The sequence below is a fragment of the Lissotriton vulgaris genome, chromosome 10 (genome assembly GCF_964263255.1).
Source record: "Lissotriton vulgaris chromosome 10, aLisVul1.2, whole genome shotgun sequence".
Taxonomy (NCBI): Eukaryota; Metazoa; Chordata; class Amphibia; order Caudata; family Salamandridae; genus Lissotriton; species Lissotriton vulgaris.
In genome coordinates this window covers 541,930,849-541,952,126 of record NC_141698.1, presented here as the reverse complement: position 1 = coordinate 541,952,126, position 21,278 = coordinate 541,930,849, and the positions used below count along the sequence as shown (strand labels likewise).

The 21,278-nt window shown below is 45.4% G+C and overlaps 1 protein-coding gene across 2 annotated transcripts in view; it reads left to right on the top strand.

Annotated features, from left to right (window-relative positions):
* Positions 1 to 21,278, top strand: part of DNAJA3 (DnaJ heat shock protein family (Hsp40) member A3) — a 243,444-nt gene that overhangs the window by 152,974 nt on the left and 69,192 nt on the right. For both annotated transcript variants that reach the window (XM_086941384.1, XM_086941383.1), the window contains exon 9: positions 14,222 to 14,337. In XM_086941384.1, coding sequence (XP_086797510.1) covers positions 14,222 to 14,337 — 116 coding nt within the window. The remainder of the gene's footprint in view (positions 1 to 14,221; positions 14,338 to 21,278) is intronic.

Here is a 21,278-nt window from a genome sequence, read left to right as displayed (position 1 = left end):
CGAGCACGCTGCCCACACTTTATGGGAGTCAGTTACAGCCTTTTTCCTTCTGTTTGAAGGGCATTTTGAGAAGAATTTTGAAGGGCATTTGGAAGAATATGTTCCAATTTGACACTTTTTTTTTTTTAGCTCTTTATTCGTGACTGCACAGTATTACATACATCACAGTTTCTTAATACAAAAAGCCATTTTCTCTTTTTCTCCCCAACTGAGCCTATCAGTTACCAGTAAAAACCATTTGGTATATACAGTATCTAGAAGAGAAACTGCCTATGTGTTGACTCTCGTATTTCTCCTGTGCAATATCACAACGTCGATTACATATACTTCCTTAAGCATTTCGTTATTTTATCAATAGGCTTACAACAATTACAACTGAAATGGACCAAACCCCTAGTCCACTCCTCCCACCCCAGAGCTCCCACCCCCACCCAACATGTCTCCTAGTCCTATTACATTCAGACATTAACACTCTGTAACAAAAGGGTAATATCAATTTTGTACATTGCGGGGATACAAAACGGAAATTCAGTGTGCACGTGGGCTCTATTAAGATCAGACCACACCTATCAACCCATCCTGTACTCCTCAACTGATTACCTCCCATCCAACTGCATTGGCGTCGGTTCCATTCTTTCCAAATACAGCAGCATAGTTTCCCATTCCTGTGTCACAGGATATTTTCGTAGCCCTCTTTCCTCTTCCTGTCTCAGCCCCACACTCGCTGTCTTTCCCCACCTTAGGAGGTCAGATTGCCATAATGTTATGTCAGGGGATCTAGGGGACTTCCATCTCATTGTTAATGCCCTAATCGTTCGTATCAGGGCCATGTCCAAAAATTTCAGTTTAGCATTATGAGTTCTAGGCCGTTTACGAGACCCCACCAGACAATATAAAGCTTCTTCTGGTACGGGGCGTGGCTTGCGCGCCGCTTCAGCATGACGTGTTGCGCTTGAGCTCCGAGGCGAGTTTGTCCCGTCGAGCGATTTTCTCCGTCTCTTGCTGCCCTTCTTGACGGAAAAAGCAACCCTCATCAGCGGAACATGTGGTGAACTGTTTGACGCTGTTTTCCTGAGATTTGGCCACCGTTTACATGATTTCTGCCTCACGCTTCACAGGCGCTCTCATTCCTCACGAGCGGCAGCTATCTTCCCGCTCATGACGTTCCTGTCATTTTACTTCAGAGGCGCCGCCGCGGATATAACTTTGCTGTGTTGCTGGTCCGCCTAATGCATTTCCTCCACGGCGCCCACTACTGGTAACATTTTTGCCTTCTTTATGTTACTCTCTTGCTGCTTGGTTGGGCTTTAAGCTGTTATCACGCTATTTTTCTCTCAGTCCGCTTCTTCTATAGAGGTGTCGACATTTTTGCTACCAACTCATTACGGTGCTCCCCTGCTCTACTCATACTGTCACCGCTAGAATATCATAGCACACTTTGAGCTTGCTCTCCTATTTTTTACTATTTGTGAGGCATTCTGCGCACTTTTTGTGTTTTCACTCTTCCTCAAGTGGTATTTTTTACAGCCTACTACTTCAACATTGTCAATATGAATCGGTCTTCGACCAACAAAGACTCTAAGGATGTTGGCACGTCGTTGAAAAGGCTTAAGTCACTCTCTCCGACGCCTGAGGCTCCTCAGTCAGACACTGCTTCCACATTGGACACAATTTTAACGCGCCTTAATGACGTACATGATATTGCGCAGTCAACAAAAACTAACACAGACTTGCTACAAGTGGAAGTGTCTGCTATCAGAAATGACTTTAAGGCTCTTTCTCTTCGTGTATTAGCGACTGAATCACGAATCAGCTCTGCAGAGGATGGCATGCAGAAACAATCCAGATCCCTCAACCACATGGAACGCCCAATGGCGGCATTGTGCAGAGATCTCACTGAGCAGGAGGACCGTAATCGTAGATCTAATCTACGCATTTTTGGTCTACCGGAGGATTCGGAGAAATCATCTTCCTCCATGATAGACTTTTTATCTCATTGGATTCCGGATACACTTCAAATATCATTCCATAGAGATTTTGAAATAGAAAGAGCACACCGTGTTCCAACGTTTCGACCTAAAGCAGCAACCCAACCAAGAGCAGTCATTTTTAAGCCTTTACGACATCAACACACTGAGATGATTCTCTCTCATATGCGGAAAGTTAAGCAACTCAGTTGGGATGGCCATCGCATTTCCATTTCCCAGGACTTTGCCAGAGACAGTCATACGAAGGAAGGGCTTCCTGAATCTTCGAAAACGGCTCACGGAAATGGGCATTCCTTTTTCGTTTTCTGGTCCTTCCAAGTTTCGCATCACACATAAGGGTCGTTCCAGAGTCTTCGATGAACCGGCGGATTTGGCGACATTCCTGGACAACCAGTTGGAGATAGAGATGGAAATCCAAAGAGCAACTTCACAGACTCCTGGTGCCTCAGGAACTTGAACTGTTTCTTTTCTATCTCTGGATGTACTTTTCATGGCTAGATGCCTCCTCTCTTACTCCAACTAACTTACATGTCTGTTTATTCTCCTGACACTGTTCGTCCTAACGTTTCCATTCTTTCGTTCACACTATTCTCGACTTTCTCATCTTTCCTTATTTTTCGCAACATATATGTTCTTGCTGTTTATCCTACGACAGTTCTTTTTTCTTATCCTTCCATTTTTTTCTTCTCTTCTTCCTTCCTATCTGTCGTCCTTTTTTCAATTCCTCCTGATTTCTCTTCAACATTGTTACTCCTCTTTTATTCCGAGTCTTTTCCCATCTCTTTTTTCATCCGAGTTCCCTTACCTCTCTATTCTCTTCCTTCAGTGACTTAGTTTCATATTCCTCTCTTTTACTGTCATAATTTGTCCTTCACTTATGATGTTACTATTTTGAATATGCGTTTTACCTGCATTATATGTATCTACTGTTTAAGACTTCTCTTATATGATTAGCGTATTAGTACTTCTTTCACTAGCATTTTTATTCACATATATCTTCCGAGAGGATGCCCTTATATTATGGTTGATGCTCAATTCTCTTCTTTATTTGCTCTCCTGTTTACTATACTTGTTCTCTTCCTTCTATTCTCTCCCTCTTTTTATCTACAATACTCTTTTTCCACTCTCTCACGCATCTCTTTTTCTTACTTCTGTTAATTCACTTCATAGTGTATTCATATGCAGGTATGTTATTCTTTAACTATGTTGTAACTTTTTATAATATGTGTTCTATTCACTTGCTAATATATGCTGGTTAGTGTTTTCGTACGAAATTACACTGTTACTATTTTTTCTGATATTGTTGCTTAGTATAGATATTACTTTCGCTAAGATATTGCTACTCCATTCGATGTTGAAGTACTCTCTTCTTTTTCACTTTACTATTTGCATTATAATTCTGTTTTTTCCGGTGTTATTGGTTCCTTGCTTTTCTTATTATCATTCGCTGTTTTTTAGTATTGGGCTACTCCTTTTTACCCACTTATGCTCGCAGTACGGGCTCCGTACTCGCTTCTTCCACGTTCTCCCTTGCATGATATGGGTCTTTTTTAGACCTCCCCTCCTGCCTCCTCTCTATCTCCTTTCTATTCTATTTTCATCTCTTCTTTTTCTTTCTTTCTCCTGGTTCTCCCACATGGATGCTCCCACAGAATTTCTTTTGATTAACAGTTGGTCCCTTATATTTTTCATGTTCGTTCTTTTTCTGTTATCAGTGTTGACTTCTTTTGATCCCTCCTTTGTTACATGCCAGGTCTAAATGTCTTATCCCTTAATGTTAAGGGTTTAAATCACCCGGTGAAACGGTCTAAACTCTTGGATTACTGTAAGTCCCTCTCTGCAGATTTAGTTCTTTTTCAAGAATCCAAGATCACTAGCAGAGAAGCGCTGTTTTTGAAGAAGGAATGGGTATCGGATGTTTCATGTTCCGATGCCTCTGGCAAACGGAATGGTGTTGTTACGTTAATTTCAAGGAATTCTGGGTTATCAATTCTCTCTTCTGACCATGATTCTGAAGGTCGTTGGCTCTTATCTAAACTGTCGGATGGACAACATGATTTGTATGTTATGAATATTTACGCCCCGAATATTGATGATCCAGCGTTTTGGAAATCCATTACTAAAATTTTGCATAATACCCCACATGCTGGCAATCTCATTGTTGGTGGCGATTTTAATTTACCAATGGATCCTCTTTTAGACAGGAATTCTGCATTTCAGTTTCGTCCTCCAAAAGCACACAAACAAATACTTAACATGTGTTCCATCTCTCACCTTCAAGATATCTGGCGTCTTCATAATCCCACTGGTAGTGATTTCTCTTTCTTCTCCTCGCCACACTCCTCCTTTTCTCGTATTGATTATCTCCTAGTTCATTCTTCTCTTGTCTCCTCTTCTTCTTCTCCGCTTATACACCCCATTGTCATCTCTGATCATGCCGCGGTCACCTTTACGCTGTCTTCCCTTGCTCCTAAACCACGTGGTCGTTCGTGGAGATTAAACACTGAAGTCTTACATGATCCCTCTCAAGTGGCGGAATTTTCTACAGATATTGATACTTTTTTTCCGTGAAAACGAGGATTCTGTTTCTTCTCCAATAACTCTCTGGGACTCTTTTAAATGCACTTTTCGGGGTCAAGTCATTAAATGTATGTCCAAACGTAATTCTGCTATTAAGAAAGAACTTACTGACTTATCATCTGAAATCAAAACTCTAGAAGCTTCCTTTCGACACACCAAAGATCCCACTAATCTACAACAAATAAAGCTTCTAAAATACAAATACAATAAGATTGTTACAAAACGGGCTCATATTGGTGTCCAAGCACAAAAGTCCAAAAAGTTACTTTTGAAGAATCGGGCTGGGAAACTTTTGGCTGCTACCTTAAAATTCCAAGATTTCTCTTTTAAGTCCTCACAAATTTCTTCTATTACAGATCACAGTGGTTCTAAAAAGTTTCAAACGGAGGAAATTCTGGAAGTTTTTCGCGATTTTTATAACAAACTGTATACCCCCTCTAACCAATCCTCTTTTGACAAGTGTCAAGATTTTTTAAAATCGGTTCCGATTCAGTCAGTTTCTGAGGAAGATCGCTCCATCCTGAACGAACCTATTTCTCCCGAGGAAATTGTTGCTGCGATCAAGGCCACCCGTTCTGGGAAAGCCCCTGGCCCGGATGGATACCCAATATTATTTTATAAAACCTTTCTTCCGTTGCTTGTCCCTAAGTTACACTCTGTTTTTAATTCTTTTGTTCAGGATGGTTCTGTTTCTGGTACGGCTGCTGAAGCCACCATAGTTGTGATTCCGAAAGAAGGAAAGGCCCATTCGGATCCTAAAAACTTCCGGCCTATTTCGCTCCTAAATATGGAAGCAAAGATTTTTGCTAAAATCCTGGCTAAGCGCTTAGAATCCTTTATTCCCCACCTTGTTCATCCCTCCCAAACTGGCTTTGTTAAGGGTCGTCTGGCAAGGGACAATATCCGCACTTTCTGTCATATTATCGGTGCTGCCAAACGTTCCCAACTCCCGGCCGTGGCCTTGGCCCTTGATGCAGAAAAGGCCTTCGATAAGGTTTCTTGGCCTTTCCTTCGAGCTGTCCTATGTGCTCGTAACCTTGGAGATTCTTTTATTAATATGGTAATGTCTTTATATTCCCAACCTAAAGCTAACATTAGAGTTAATGGTGCTACGTCTTCATTTTTTAATCTTTGCCAGGGCACAAGACAAGGTTGTCCCCTTTCCCCACTCTTATTTTTATTATCTATTGATCCTCTTCTTCGGTTGATCGATTTACATCCTAATATTAAAGGTTGTTCTTTTGGTTCTCACTGCCTTAAAACTGCCGCATACGCTGACGATGTTCTTATTTTTTCAGATGATATCGCCTTGGCCATCCCTGCTATTTCTGACACCATCTCCTTGTTTTCAACAGTATCGGGGTATACTCTAAATAAAGATAAGACGGAGATGTTCCCTTTAAATGCCTATTGCTTTCCTGCTCATATGGGCTCGGCAGGTTTTAAATGGCAATCTACACATCTCAAATATCTGGGAATTTATTTCTGTTCTACTCTTCATGCAACCGTTGCTTATAATGAATCTCAGACTATTACCAAAGTACGTCGTCTTCTAGATACGTGGTCTCCAAAACATATCTCATGGTGGGGTCGTTTACAAACCCTTAAAATGATGATCACGCCGATTATTAATTTTGTTTCCTCCATGCTTCCGCTTAAATTATCTGATTCCTTTTTTCGAGAAATTGATACTCTCACTTCTAAATTTTTATGGAATGGCAAACGAGCTAGATTAGCATATAAATATTTACGTCGACCTTGTGATATGGGTGGCTGTAACTTTCCGGACTGGGAGAAATACCAGACTGCTTTCTTGGCTTCTCAAGGTGCCTTTTGGTTTTCTCCTCCAACTCGTCATGTCCCCTCCTGGATACTCATAGAACAGGAATTAGCATCACCTTTGCCACTCCCCTCTCTTTGTACTACATCCACTTTGCATATTCTGTTTTCCCGCTCTATCATTATTGATACGATTACTGCAATTAAAAAATTAGATAGGAAAATGGCAATGCCTTTGCATAAAACAAGGTGGTCTTCTATTTGGAGGAATTCCAAAATCAAGATTACTATTTCTCCCACCCTCATGTCTTACTGGGCTGCAAAAGGAATCTCTCTTGTCCAACATTTATATAGTGATTCTGGTGACCCTTTACCTTTTTCTACCTTAGCACATAAACACTCTTTAACAAATCTTGACTTCTATACCTTTCTGAAAATCAAGGTTGCTGTTTCTAAAACTCGTCTTCACCCCTCCTCCTCCACCATTTCGCTTTTCCACATTTGGATCAAAGCTGGTCATGTTGCTTCCAAAATGTATAAGTTTTTGTCTTCCACTTCGCTTCCTGATCAGACGGTGGCACAACAAAAATGGTCGCGCCATTTTGACCACAACATCACAGATCATATCTCATTCGAAGCTTGGCAATCCATTGGTAAATTGGCTCTCCGTAATAAAATAGCTCCTTCCCTAATGCAATCAAAATTTTTCTCGATCAATCTTCTCCATTGGACGCCTGCGCGTCTTCATTCGCTCAACCTTAAAGACGACGACCTTTGCTGGAGTTGCGGCTTGGTGACTGGTGATTTTCCACATATGTTTTATCATTGTTCCTTGCTTAAACCTTTTTGGGACCTTATTCAGCAACATTTATCCCTTATTTTTAATATTGAACTCCAGCTTTCCTTTCCCATAGTCCTACTAGGCCCCTTGGCTGCTCCTACTCCTCTTCCTTTAGAACCGATAGAATTACAACTGTTAGATCTTCTCTTAACTGTAGCGGTTAAAATCATTCTTATGGAATGGAAATCCTTTTCGGCTGTCTCTTACCATACGTGGTGGGCGTGGGTATCCTTCCTACGCAGTGCCCACACCTCAGTAGATCTAGCACACCTGTCGCCTTCCATCTCTAAAGGGGTTTGGAAAGCCTTGGATGACTATATGGAACTCTCCTCGAAAGGGTTAGTACATCAATTCCCTGTTGATTCGTCTGTCTAACTGTTGCTTGTTCTGTGTAGTGCATTGGGTCGCTCATGTGGGAATCCTTCTTTTTTCTCTTCTTTCAGCTTTCCTGTCCTCTCATCCCGTTCTCTCTTTCTGCTGTGTTCTCTTCATTCTTTCCTTTTTTCTTTCTTTTCTTCTACCTCCTCCCTTGTCCCCTTCCTCAATTTTAGAGAGTGATACGTTTTGCTTTCGATTACTGACAGTCGATAATGGTTCATACTCCCAACTTCGCACTGATTGTTTTCCTTTTAATTTTATTTACATCTATTTTATTTATTTCTTAAGTGATGTATATGCTTCTCCTTTTCACTTATGTCAGAATGTATCACCTCTATTGTACTTGGTTTTTTATTACTTGGAACATTCTTTCTCAATAAAATCTTATTGAAATCAAAAAAAAGCTTCCTCTGGTACTGCCAGGGCTATGATTGTATGCAGTACCAGGCATATTTCTGCCCAGTAACTTCGTATTCGTGGACATGCCCACAGCATATGCAGCAGGCCAGCCTCGATCTCCCTGCAGCGTGGGCAGTGATAAGGGGAGTCTGGGAACAATCTATGCACCCTTTGGGGGTAAGGTACGCCCTATGTAGGACCATGACTTGTATAAATTTGAATTAAACATTCCTAGATACCTTCCTGGGGTGTTCGAGAATAGTTTTCCAGTCTCTGTCTGTCAGTGCCTCCCCCGTGTCCTGTACCCAAATATCTCTAAGTGTGTTGAGTGGGGTAGCGCCTGCTCTCTTATTCCCGTGTAAAGCCACCGTACCAGGTGTCCCCCTGTGCCCATATAGTATAATAAATGGAGTAGTTCGTGTTGTGCGGGTTTCGGCCTCTGCGGAGCCCAGGTTTGTCTTATGTAATGCGATACCGTGGCGTGTAATAGGTATAACCTCTGGGGAGCACACGTGATTTGTACGAAGGTGTCGTCGTCCAACAGGGCGTCGTCTCCGAAAAATGCCCCTATGTCTGCCCCTCCAGCCTCTGTCCAGGGTCGCAATCTGCGTTGGGCGAGTCTGCCCTGTGTCGTTGGGATGCCTAACAGAGGAAGGTACAGTCGTGGATGTGTATGCTATTGCCTTTCTCCAGCACATCAGGGCTGTATGTAGAAGCTGGTGACAATCTGGAGGGGGCCTACCCCTGGGCAATAACATTGAATGCAATTCTCCCTGCGCCAGCTTTTCTTTCGTGTAGCCTATTTCATGCAGGTTCCTTCCTGCTACCCATCTCGCTAGCCACTGTAGTTGACTTGCATAATAATATCGCGGAGGTCTGGCACTCCCAGGCCTCCCAATCTAGTTCCTAGTTGGAGCTTCCTGAGACTGATACGTCTCCGCCCGCTTCCCCAGATGAGACTTATCAGAATCGTTTTCAATGCATTAAAAATTTGAGGTGGAAGAATGACCGGTAAATTAAAAAAATAATATAATATGCGAGCGAGCACAACCATCTTGGAAATGGCGATTCTCCCCATTACAGACAGGGGCAGGGACGTCCAAAACCCTACGCTATTGCAGAGGTCGGCAATTGCTCTCTTAACATTATCCTCTATGTGGTCTTCAGGCAATCTATACACTTGTATACCCAAGTATTTGAACGTGGTCTGGGCTACCGGGATCTGATATCCTCCAAACTGAAGGAAGTTAGGGTGTGGCAGGTCATCGAAGTAAAATCTGTTGGATTTTCCAGGGTTAATAGCTAAACCCAACACCTTCTTGAAGCTGCTAAAAACGTCAGACATGGTGGAGTGATCTCCTTCTAGGTTCCTGAAGGTGTACAATAGTATATCGTCTGCATATATCGATATCAGATAGTGGGTTCCTCCTATTGAAATTCCCATCTGTTCTCCTCTGGCTCGAATGGCTATGGCCAGGGGTTCCAGTGCTAATAAGAACAGAATAGACGACAAGGGGCAGCCCTGTTGTGTACCCCTATGCACCGAATAGCTGTCTAAGATGTACCGGCCCGTACGCGCTCGGGCCGAGGGGTATGTATATAATAATCTTATCCATTTTAGTAGGGACTCTGGGAAACCGAAGCACCGCAATGCTTCGAAAATAAACGTCCACGATAATGAATCGAGCGCTTGTTTGAGGTCCAGTGCTATACATCCTGCCCGAGTATGTTCCTGTGACGTAGCTGTCATAAGGGCGTGGAGTCTTCTCATGTTTTGGGAGGTGCTCCTTCCCGGGAGGAAGCCACACTGGTCTGGATGCACCAGGGTGGAAAGATGAGGTTGTATCCTCAGGGCAATGGCCTTACTGAGCATCTTATACTCTATTGAGAGCATTGACAGGGGCATGTAATTAGTCAGGTCAAGTGTATCCTTCCCAGGCTTAGGTATGGATATGACCAGGGCTTGCATCGGTGATGCGAGCAAGTGGCCTGCCTCGAATGCCTCCCGGTATATTTTTTCCAGTATAGGCACTAGGATGTCAGCGCAAGTCTGGTAAAACTCCACCGGGAGTCCGTCTATACCCGGTGTCTTGTTAAGGTTGAGGGATCGGATGGCAATTCTAATTTCTTGTTCTGTGATAGGGCCCCCACCTCTCTCTGTACATCATCTGATAGTCGGAAAAGGCAGATCCCGAAGGAATTCCGCCAGGCGGTCTGGGTCTTCCGTGGGGAAGGGTGCATATAGCGCTTTCAGGTGGTCGTAGAATGCCCTATTAATCTCGGACTGTGTATGTACTATGTGGCCTGATCCATCCCGAATCTAGGTAATCACTGGGGGTTCTGGGCTGTCCTGTATCAGTCGGGCTAGCAGGGCGCCAGACCTATCTGCTTCAGCATGTTGATACCGTAAACAATCTTTATCAATGACCCTCAGAGTTTCTAAGATTTCTGCATGATCTATGTTTCCGGCTTCTAGCTCTCCCTTCTTCCCCGGATCCAAACTTGCCTCCCTCTCCAGTTTTTTCAGTCAGTTCTCTATGTCACAGAGTTTCTTGTGGATCTCCTGTCGAGCCCCTTCTAACTGACCAATGGCTGCACCTCGTATTACTACCTTCATAGCATCCCACACCACTAGGTTTGATGTGGCGGAGTCCCAGTTTTCAAGGCAGTAATTAGTTAAGGCCTCAAACGGGGACGTACGGAAGGGACCATCCTCCAACAGCTGAGGGTTAAGTCTCCAGGTGGGCACCGGGGACGACACTCTACCCCATAAGAGGTCAAGTGTTAGAGGTCTATGATCTGAGAATGTTTTGGCTAGGTAATCCATGTTACTAGTCTTATTCACTAGGGATTTGGAGCACAGAAATCTATTTATTCGTGTGTGTAAGTCATGCACTGGGGAGTAGTATGAGTACTCTTTATGTAGCGGGGTCATCTCTCGCCAGGTGTCCACTAGTCCCCCTACTGCCACCCAGGCCCGAAACGGCTCGGTCAGCTAGGTTACCCCTGTCGTTTGGAGCGGGGGGTGTGATCTGTCCAGAGTCGAGTCTAATACCATGTTCCAGTCACCGCCTAAAACCCATGTGATGGCCGTCCAGTCCGATAGTGCCCGCCCTACCTCACCCAGAAATGTATCTTAGTGAAAGTTTGTGGGGTATATGCTGCCTATCACTAATAGTGTGCCATCCAGTGTACCCTTCACCATGATGTACCTCCCCTGATCGTCCACTCTTCTGTCTATCTCTCCAAAGGGTGTCCCATGTCGGACCCATATGGTCGCCCCTCTGGAAAAGGCGGAGTAGGCCGTGGAGTAAACGGTGCCCCATCATCTCTTTCTCAGTGTCTGAGCTTCAGATGCTGCTAGGCGGGATTCCTGCATAAATGTGATGTGTGTGTGTGCTGTTAGAAATGCATGAATTCGATGCCTCTTCTGGATTGCACCGAGCCCGCGCACATTACAGGTAGTGAATCTGTAGGTTCCTGTTGTGTCAGCCATGATCCCCATCTAAACAGTCTCGGAGTGTTAGTGTTACCTTCCCGAAGTATAATATGAGTGTTAACCAGGAGCCATCTACATTCCCTTCTGAATGCTGAACTAACTTGGCGCAGCAAAACAGCACTGCTGAGCCGAACAGAAAACTTATGAACAACATGATCCAAACACAGTTGTTGCGTGCGCCAGTGGGGGTGCGGCCAAGCACCGTCTTAGTCATCACAACTGTTCACTTAGGTGAAGCCGGCTCAACGGTGTGCCAGCCCAGGGGTGCCATTGTCAGGAGAATATTCCTAGTGATCTTCCGGAGGACCCTAATAGGGGAACTTCAGTGTCTATCGGGGCCCAATAGCCAAGGTGGTCTCACCCTCCTTATATACACAGCCTTAAATTCAATATATCTGGTACCCACCTCGTAGGATCTAAACTTGAAATTATTCCTCAGTCCCCCCCGGTCCCTCCTGCATTATACATCTACAAGCATCAGTAGACGTCACAGAAAAAAGGATATCCGAGCTCTTCGGGCGAGCCGTCTGCTCCCATCCGGGATTCAGAGACTCTTAATTGTCCAATAGGTCATCTGCCTCTCTGGGCGTTACAGTTGGGAATTAAAGCACGCTGTTTTCCGAGTCAGAATGGATCGTGCTGTCGTCAGTGTTGATCTTCTCCTGATCTTCCCGAAAGTTGCTCACCAGTTCAAGAACTCCCAGTTGGTCATCCTTCTGCTGCTCCCGCGATGGTCCGAGTCGTCCCGATCTCCTCTCCAGAGCCGGAGAGTTCCCAGCTCCATGGTCCGAGCCGGTCCGAGATCCGCCAGCGGATGTGTCCTGAGTCGCCTCCTGACCACCTTTGATGCCCATCACTTTGAGCCACTCCTCCACATCTGTGGGACTCTCGAAGAAGTGCATTTTTTTGTCATACACGATCTTTAATCGGGCAGGGAATAGCAACGCGCACTTCAGCTTGGCCTTTTGGAGTTTCCTCTTTACTGCCAGGTATGAGGATCTCTGTTTTTGCACCACATTAGTATATTCCGGGTACAGAGATATGCGGCGGTTCTCAAATTGTATAAGTGATTTCTCTCTTGCCTTTTGCAGGAGTATGTCCCTGTCTCGATAGTTAAGTATCCTTACGATCAGAGGGCGGGCGGGCATCCCGGTCTAGGCCTTCCAGTGGGGATGCGGTGTGCTCTTCCCACACAAAAGTATGGCGACAGATCTTCCACGGTGACATGGTCTCGGAACCATTGTTACATGAAATCTGCAGCGTGGGTCCCCTCACATCGCTCCGGAAGGCCAATGACGCAGATGTTTTTGCGTCGATTACGGCCTTCCGCATCCTCCACGCGGTCCATCAAGGAGGCAACCTGTTGTTGTTGCAACTGCTGAATAGATGTAGTGTGCTCTGCCACTGTTGGTGTGAGATCTGCCACCACAATGCCCTGATCCTTAACTTTATCAGCCAGTTTATTGTGGTCCGCTTTGAGCAAGGAGAGATTGGTGGTAAGGGCCCCAAGCTGTAACTCCATTGCTGACCTGGATTCCCTAATCTCCTGTAGGATCAAATCCAGTTTGTCTGTTTGGTGACCCCGGCGGGGTTCGACGCAGCTGCCCCAGACAGTGCCTCTCCATACACAATGTCCTGCGTCTGCTGCACAGCGGCCGTGCCATCCCGGCCCTCCATCGCCTTAGCCCCTTTCCGGACCATGGCCCGTCCAATTGAGACACCAACACACTACGTGTTTGAGTTGGCCAGCCCAGGCACTGCTGACCAAGGTTGTTTGTGCGTTCAGCACACTCCCCCCACCACACCACGGGCTCTGGTATGTTAAGGCATAGGGCACAGCGCTAGGGTCCCCACTGCAGTCCTGCGGCAGTGCCGCACATTAATGGGCCCACAGCCGCTCTCTTCTGCCTTTGGAGTACTCTCCCGCCGTCCAAAGAATAGCCAACCGTGGCGCAAGCCTCTGATCCTGCAAGGTGCACCCTCAGGGAACGTGGAGAGAGGGAGAACTGCGATACTCCAATGCAGTACCCAATGTTTCTTACATGCCCCAGCTCTGTCCTAAGTTATGAGCTTCTATGCTGTGTCTACCAGCACCACCCGGCAGGAGAGGGCCTCCATCAGCGCCGTATCAATACGGGGGAGGGAGGAGGGAGGGGGCCGGGAAAAAGGAAGAGAGGGAGCGAGCGCTTTTGCAACAATATAGATCTTAGTGAGCACTGATTTTTCTAAGAATTTTCTTAGCCTGGCAGGAATGATGAAAGCAGATTGTTGGTATTTTTGTCTGAGCGAAGAATAACTAATTTGAGTATTAGTTGCTCTGTGCATGCTTTGTAATCTAAACATCTTTACTCTGGTTGAAAGAAGCAGCATTCGATTTTTGGACCGAGAACCTCACACTATGCTATGAAAAGTGCCATTTGGCAAGGTTGCAAGTAGAAATGGTTTGGTCCCACTATCCCTAGGGTTTCAACTTGATATTTGGGGGTTTGAGAGAGTTTGCTGACAAATTGTTCTTAATGGGTTTCTGCCTTATACATTTTTTGTCTTTTCCAACACTTGCCTTAAATAACCATTTATTGTTGTGTGTGTGTGTGGGGGGGGGGGGGGGGGGGGGATGGGAGGGATGGGAGGGAGAGATTGCATCTTTACTGTAAATAATAAAATTCAAATTTGAAATACAAAAGGATTATATTATGTTTGCTTTTATTCTAAAGGCTTTTAATTTAATATGTTTGATATATTCCTGTTTGTTCATAGATCCCTCCTGGTATCCAAGCTGACCAGAGGATTCGCATGGGTGGGAAAGGCATTCCAAGGGTCAACAGCTATGGCTACGGTGACCACTACATTCACATAAAATTACGCGTCCCTAAGTAAGTTTCAATTTTGGGTCCATGAAAATGTACTGTATTTGTAGTAATAGTTTCTTTAGGCACATTATTGTGTTGGTCAAAAAGTTTCAGTTGATTCCTGCATAAACTTAAGAGACAACTTTTTTAGGACTTCACAAAGGAACCATAATGTCAACAATAGGCAATGAAGTAGTGCATTACAGCTTGAACAAATTATTTGCAGCATCACAATGTATTAGGGCCTCCAGAACAGTGCATAGCAACAGTAACGCATAGTTCAGTGAATTAGAAGACAATTCAGGTTGAATGCATTTATATGCATGGAGCAGGTAATCACACTAAAGCATTTTAATGGGCTTCACCTTAAATTTTCTACCAGTAAGTGTGAAACAGTAGCTCTACTGGAGGCGTGCAATCCAACATCTTGAACCCCCACATGTTCCTTAAATCTCCAGCAAAGTCCTGTCTAAAATAATCCGCCGATTCATTGCATTGAGGAGCTATGCATATCCAGGCCTCATCAACCGTGAAGGTCCCGTTAGACAGACTATTGCAACTGTATGTTTGCTAACAATAAAAAGAGCAACATTTATTTATTTATTTATTTATTTTCAGAGTTTTATATAGCGCGAACAAGATCTTCGCAGATATCAGAACGCTTTACATAGACGGGTACATGAGGAACAAAGTCAAATAGGTAAATCAATAGTTCACACAGTACAGAAGGGTACATGAGGGAACAAAGTCAAATAAGTAAACCAGTAGATCATACAGTACAAATAATACAAATGGGTGACTGCAAAGCCAATCAAGTGGGTGATAAGACAACTCGTACAAATAAGTAAAGGGGTCAAGCAAGTAATACAGATCATTGCAGGGTGTTAATAGGGTTCGAGGTAGTAGTTCAAGTGTATTTAGCCATGAGGATAGCTTTTACTTCTTTTTTGAAGAGTGTAGTGGAGGAGATAAGCCTGGTTTCGGGAGGGAGTGAGTTCCAAATCTTAGGCGCCATTCCTGAGAGAGCGCTTGTATGTTTTTTCCTTCCGGAATCTTCGAGGTTTCAGCAGAAGATTGTTTGCGCCTCTCGTGTTTCTGATTCCCCCAGAGATTGTCAATTTCTGAGCAAGGTAGCCGGGTGAGTTTAGGTGTACCGCCTTGTGTGTCATGCAGGCGATTTTCAGATGTATTCTGGCTTCAAACGGCAACCAATTCAGGGATTTCAAGTCAGGGGTGATGTGGGAGTGCTTTTTTGACCCAGTGATGAGTCTCGCTGCAGCATTTAGAGACGCTTTTAGTGGTGCGGTTGTAGTTAGTGGGAGTCCGCAGAGGGTGGTACTGCCGTATTCAATTCGTGGGATGACTAGTGCTTGCACCGCAGTTTGGAAGTCTTTGGCTGGGAGGTAGGGTTTAAGTTTCCTCAGAGTATTGATCTGGAAGTTTGCTCCCTTTGTTGCTTTGCTGATATGTTGCTGCATGTTGAGATTGGTGTCGAGTGTTATGCCTAAAGATTTTGCTGAGTCCACGATGGTGGGTTGGACATTGAGTGCGGTTAGGAGTTTAAGCCAATGTTGAGTGGTGGATATCTTAGCTGGAGGTGAGATCAGAAGGAACTCTGTTTTCAGGGCATTGAGTTTGAGGTGATTGTCGGCAAGCCAGGATTGGGTGCATCTGATCGTTGAGTTCAGGAGCAGGATGTCATTGGGTGATTGTAGTTTGAGGTAAAGTTGGGTGTCATCGGCATACATGTGAAAGTGTACATTGGATGCTTGTAGCAAGGTGGTGAGAGGTTCCATGACTAGGTTGAACAAAGTTGGGGATAGAGAGGATCCTTGGGGGACGCCTAGCGTTACAGGTACTGGCGTGGACATCAGGTTGTTGCTCTTGAATTTCTGCGACCTGTTGCGGAGAAAGGAAGTGAACCATTTGAGGACAGTTCCAGATAAGCCCATTCTTGTGTTTAGTAGTTCTAGTAGATTCTCATGTTTAACGGTGTCGAATGCGGAGGAGAGATCAAGAAGGATGAGGTGTCGTTTTGGTCTAGCATTTGAAGTGCGTCGTCAATTATATGAGTCATAGCAGTTTCTGTGCTGTGTCCTGCTCGGAAGCCTGACTGGTGAGGGTTGAAGAGATCGAATTGCTCAATGTGTTTAGTCAATTGTAGTTGTGCGCATTTTTCCAGCAGTTTGGCGAGAGTGGGGATATTGGTGATGGGACGGTAGTTGTTGAGATCAGAGGGGTCGGCTGTTGGTTTCTTTAGTAGAGGTGTGACCTGACCAACTTTGAGGGAGTCAGGTATGCTTCCTTGTTGGAGAGAGCTGTTGATGATTTTAGTCCAGAGAGGGAGAAGCAAAGGGGTAAAGTCTTTTACTGCGAAGGCAGGGAGGGGGTCCGTGAGGTGATTGGATGGTTTCAGGGTGCTGAGTAATTTGCCAATTTCTTCTTCCGAATATGTGTCAAAGGTTGACCATGTAGCATTGTTTTTTGGTTCAGCGGGTGCTGGGCATTTGGGTTTGGAGTAGAGGCTTGCGTCAATGAGGAGATCGCTTTTTATTTTGTCAGTTTTTTGGATAAAGAAAGCAGCGAAGTCTTCACATGAGGGTGCCTCACGCCCAGTGTTGAGTGGTTGTGGTTGCTCCTTGGATTGCGATTTGATTAGCTCAAACAGTTTTCTCGGGCGGTTCTTTGCTTGGTTAAGTTGGAGGCGGAAGAAGTCCGATTTTGAGCGTTTTATTTTCCTGAAGTAGGCGTTTCTCTTCTTCTTCAAATCTTTTAGGTGCATTGCGGAGGGGGCTGATCTCCAGGTCCGTTCTGCCATTCGCATGTCTCTTCTATCTTCGTTGAGACTCCCGTCGTACCATGGTTTGGAGATTTTAGTAGAGACTCTTTTTAGTTGCATAGGTGCAGCCTCATTAATTATAGAGGTCATAGTGTTAAGATAGTGTTCAGTCAGAGTTTGAACGGCCGAGGCGCCTGCAGGAGGGAGTAGGAGATTGCAGCTGTTGGGGGGCAGAGAGCCAGGGTTGAGCTTTTTCGAGTCTCTTTTCCAGACTTTGGGCTTGGAGAGTTGCACCGGGTTGACTTTGACTTTTTCGTTGATAAAGAATGTGATAATATGATGATCTGACCAGTCACAGGGTTGGATGGATTCGAGTTGGATAGAGTGCTCTTTGGAGATGATCAGGTCGATGGTAGAGCCTTTCTCGTGGGTCGGGCTGTTGCATATTTGGGTGAGGTTCAGGGCATCAAGGAAATTTTTAAGACTATTTACCACCGCGTCGTTGCGGTCATTCCAGTGGAGGTTGAAGTCACCAAGGTATATTTGAGTGAGCTGGCGTCCGGAATTGGTTGATATCATATCCATGATTTGTTGGGAGAAGGTGAGGTTGTCCCTGGGTGGGTGGTAAATGCTGTGCAGAGAGCATATCGGTTTACCCTCACTAATAATGTCGAGGCAGATGTATTCCCAGGATGTTGGGGATGGTAGGGATGTGGAATTGACTTTCTGAACAGAGAGGTTGTTCTTGTATATGCATGCGATTCCGCCACCTATTTGGCCTGTTCTGTCGAGCCTGATAATGTGGTAGTTGGGAGGAACCAGAATGTCCATTATGGGTGTCGAGGATTCAGTTAGCCACGTTTCAGTCAGGATGATTAGGTCAAGGTCCTGCGATAAGAGGAGTTCAGCAATGGCTGCTGAGTGTTTCGTGGCCGATCTGCAGTTGAGAAGAGCGCATTTGAGACGGGGTGTGTAGAGGGTGTTAGATTGTTCTAGCGAGAGAGGGACTTTTCTAAGGTTATTGGGGATGGAGGATCTGCTGTTTAGTGTGGGTGGTCTAAGGGGATTTGGGTGTATCGTGGGAATGTTGCGGTGTGGGGTGCTTGTGTGAGTTAGGGGGGCTGGGTCATAGGAGCGGAGAAGGGTGAGTGTGTCGAGGTCAGAAGAAGAGTTGTGGGTGCGGCGAGGGCGGTTGTTGCGATTAAGAGCTGGGATTGATCTCAGATTGGGGGATAGCTGAGTGCGAGAGTTAGTCTGAGGGGTGGGGGACAAGTTTGGCGGGTAGGTGTGGATGTGTGAGGCGTTGCAGGGGCGATGCTGGGGACGAGGGTAGTTGCTGCGCCTATGAGCAGGAATTGCCGCCTGGTGTGGGGCGTGATGAGGGTGGGGGTCCGCCGGCGGAGTAGGAGACATGTTGGGAGGGGGGGTGGAGGTGGGTGGGCGGTGTATGGGGCGTGTGGAGAGTAGTTCTTTGATGACGTGAATGTCTTCTTTGATCTGAGTGAGGGTGGCCGTGATGTATTCCATCGTAGGGTAGGTGGTGGGGGTGGGAGTGGCAGTCAGGGGTGAGTGGCTGGCCAGGGAGTTCGTGTGCAGGTGGGAGGGAGGGCTGGTGTTCGGGCAGGTCTGCGTTGTGTTGGTGCGCGGGATGGGGTTAGGGAGGCGAGAGGTTCTGGACGGGAGGGGAGTGGATGAGGTAGGGAGGAAGTTGGTGTTATGGGTGGGGGCATTGGCGGTAGGCGGGGGGGACAAGGTGTAGGCTGGGAGACTGGTAGCCGTGGTGGGGGTTTAAGGAGGATAGTAGGGGCTGAGAGTAGGAGGGGAATTGGGATTGGAGATGGTCCTGTTGAGGGGAGGGGGCGTTAAATTAGGAGAGGGAGTACGTTCTGCGAAGTTGATTAGAGGGTAATGAGGACTGAGAATGGGGGTGGATAAAGGGGGGGAATTGTCGGAATGCGTGTTATTCTGGTGCTGGACTAAGTTGGGAGTGTTATGGGTGGGGACTGTGCTGTCAGCAACGAGCGGGGTGTTAATGCCCGCTGTAGGTGTGATAGGCGTGTTGAGGGTATGTGTGGAGGTCCGCAAGTTGGTAGAGGGGGCGGGGGAAAGAGCGGTGAATGAGGGGGAGCGATCTATGTCTGTGATGGGGTGCTGAGTTGGGATAGTGGGGTTGTGGGTAGGGGATGGGAGGTCAGGGGTGGTAGGTGTGTCCCTGATTATAAAGTATGTAGCTGAGAGGTCATGGTTGGTGGGATTGGGGGAGATATGCGTGTTTGTCCGTGAATTGGAGAGGTGTTCTTTGAAGGTGGGGAACATGTTGTCTAGCAGTTCCAGGTTCCTGTCTGTGGATTGTGATAGGACAATCCCGTTATTGTAAATAGTGATGGTGGCTCTGCCTGGAAAGACCTGGGATGGGGAGATGGAGAGAGTTTGGCTGTGTGCGGATTTTCTAGTGGAGGAGACGGTGAGTAGGGTGAAGAACGCTTTTCTCCTTTTTAACCTTTAGCCTTTTTAACTGGCTTTGGGACATCTATTGTGATGGAGGTTGACTTATGCCAGTATATGCAAATGACTGGGCAGTGCCAGGCCACATGAAAAATTCCTGCCCGGTCTGCAAGACGCCGACAACACTGTGCACTTATTGTAGCATCAATTTGTACATTACAGCCTGTGAGTAGTACAAGCGACTAAAAACTTAAAATGAAGAAGCTTATGGAGTTATATGAAATCACTTTAACTTGAGATCAACAAATAGTAGCAGTTATTGTCTACCATAACATGTCCAGAATCTGATTCCCATAACCACCTTTCCAGCAGGTCAGAGATTACTATAGTATCAGACCACAATTTATAAATCTTGCAGACCCATCTACTAGTAGAGCTGAAGGATATTCAGGAGTTGCAAGGAGAAATGTTCAGATTGTTTCCTTGTTCACCTGCTTAAGTAGAAAGTATTTGAATATTTCTAAGATGTTAGTGATAGCCTTTGTATTGTAGTGACAAAGAATCAATAATTGGCCCGCCCTCTAGAAACAAATGTCCAATATGGTAAAAAGTGAGGCCTCAGTCCTGTTCAATGGTCTTGTTTGCCTGACTTCCGATATGGTTTGTAGAGAACCATTTTCCACCTAATCTCTTTGTTTCCAAGTGTGAGAGGTGTAGAGTGAGTTTAAAGTTTAAACCAAAAGCCGCAGAATGCACTTAAGCCACCATATGATACAGATGAAAATCATCCAAAGCATCCTCTTTTAAGAGGTCTAGCGTGAACTTTTCACCCGATCCTGTACTGCTTACTGGCGCAAATTAACTTAGTCAAGAGGGTAATGAGAAAAAAAAACACAATCATGTGGTGTGATTGGTATTTTAATAGGTAGAGTGGTAGTATTATCCATCTCTCTACTTTGTAACTGCAACCACTCCATAACCGGACCACAATTACTGCGGATCAGAGATCAGGGCATCCTCATCACATTGTACAGTTGTCCCAAAGTATTTCACGGAGATGGGGCACCACTTTAATGATCGTGTCCCGGGGGAGTCATTCACTTTTCTCCAGTTAATTCATAATCCAGAGTTGCCCCAAAAATAGATGATCTCCCTAATCAATGGGGCAAATTATCACTAGAATTTTTAACAGATAATAATACATTACCTACATAAGTCATACTTATTACTAGATCTAAAAAGAAAGCCTCTTCTTTGTTGATTGAGTGAGTGAACTTTAGGTGTTCATCTCTTGAGTTGACCCATTGCGCAAAAAGTTTGGCTTCTTCTGGGCTGCCATGCCAGACGATTGAGACCTTGTCAATGTATCGGCACCAGATCTTTATCCGCTCTGCATAGGGGTTGTCCTGATGGAAGAAGTGGTCCACTTCGAATTGGTGAAGATGGAGGCATGCCATGCTGGGAGCAAAGGTGCTCCCCGTGGAAGTGCTTCTGATCTGGTGGTAAATAGTGTCTTCATATTCGAAAAAGTTCTTAGTGAGTGCCATATCTGCGCACTCCATAATGAAGTGTTTTGGTGTCATGTATTCCCAATCTTTTTCCAGTAGAATGTGTTCCACCATGCTGAGGGTCCGTGTCTGGGGTATACAAGTGTAAAGTGCCATGATGTCCATTGTGATGAATATGTCTTCAGCTGGATTGATCTCCGTATCTCTGAAGAGGAATAGGACATCTTTGGTGT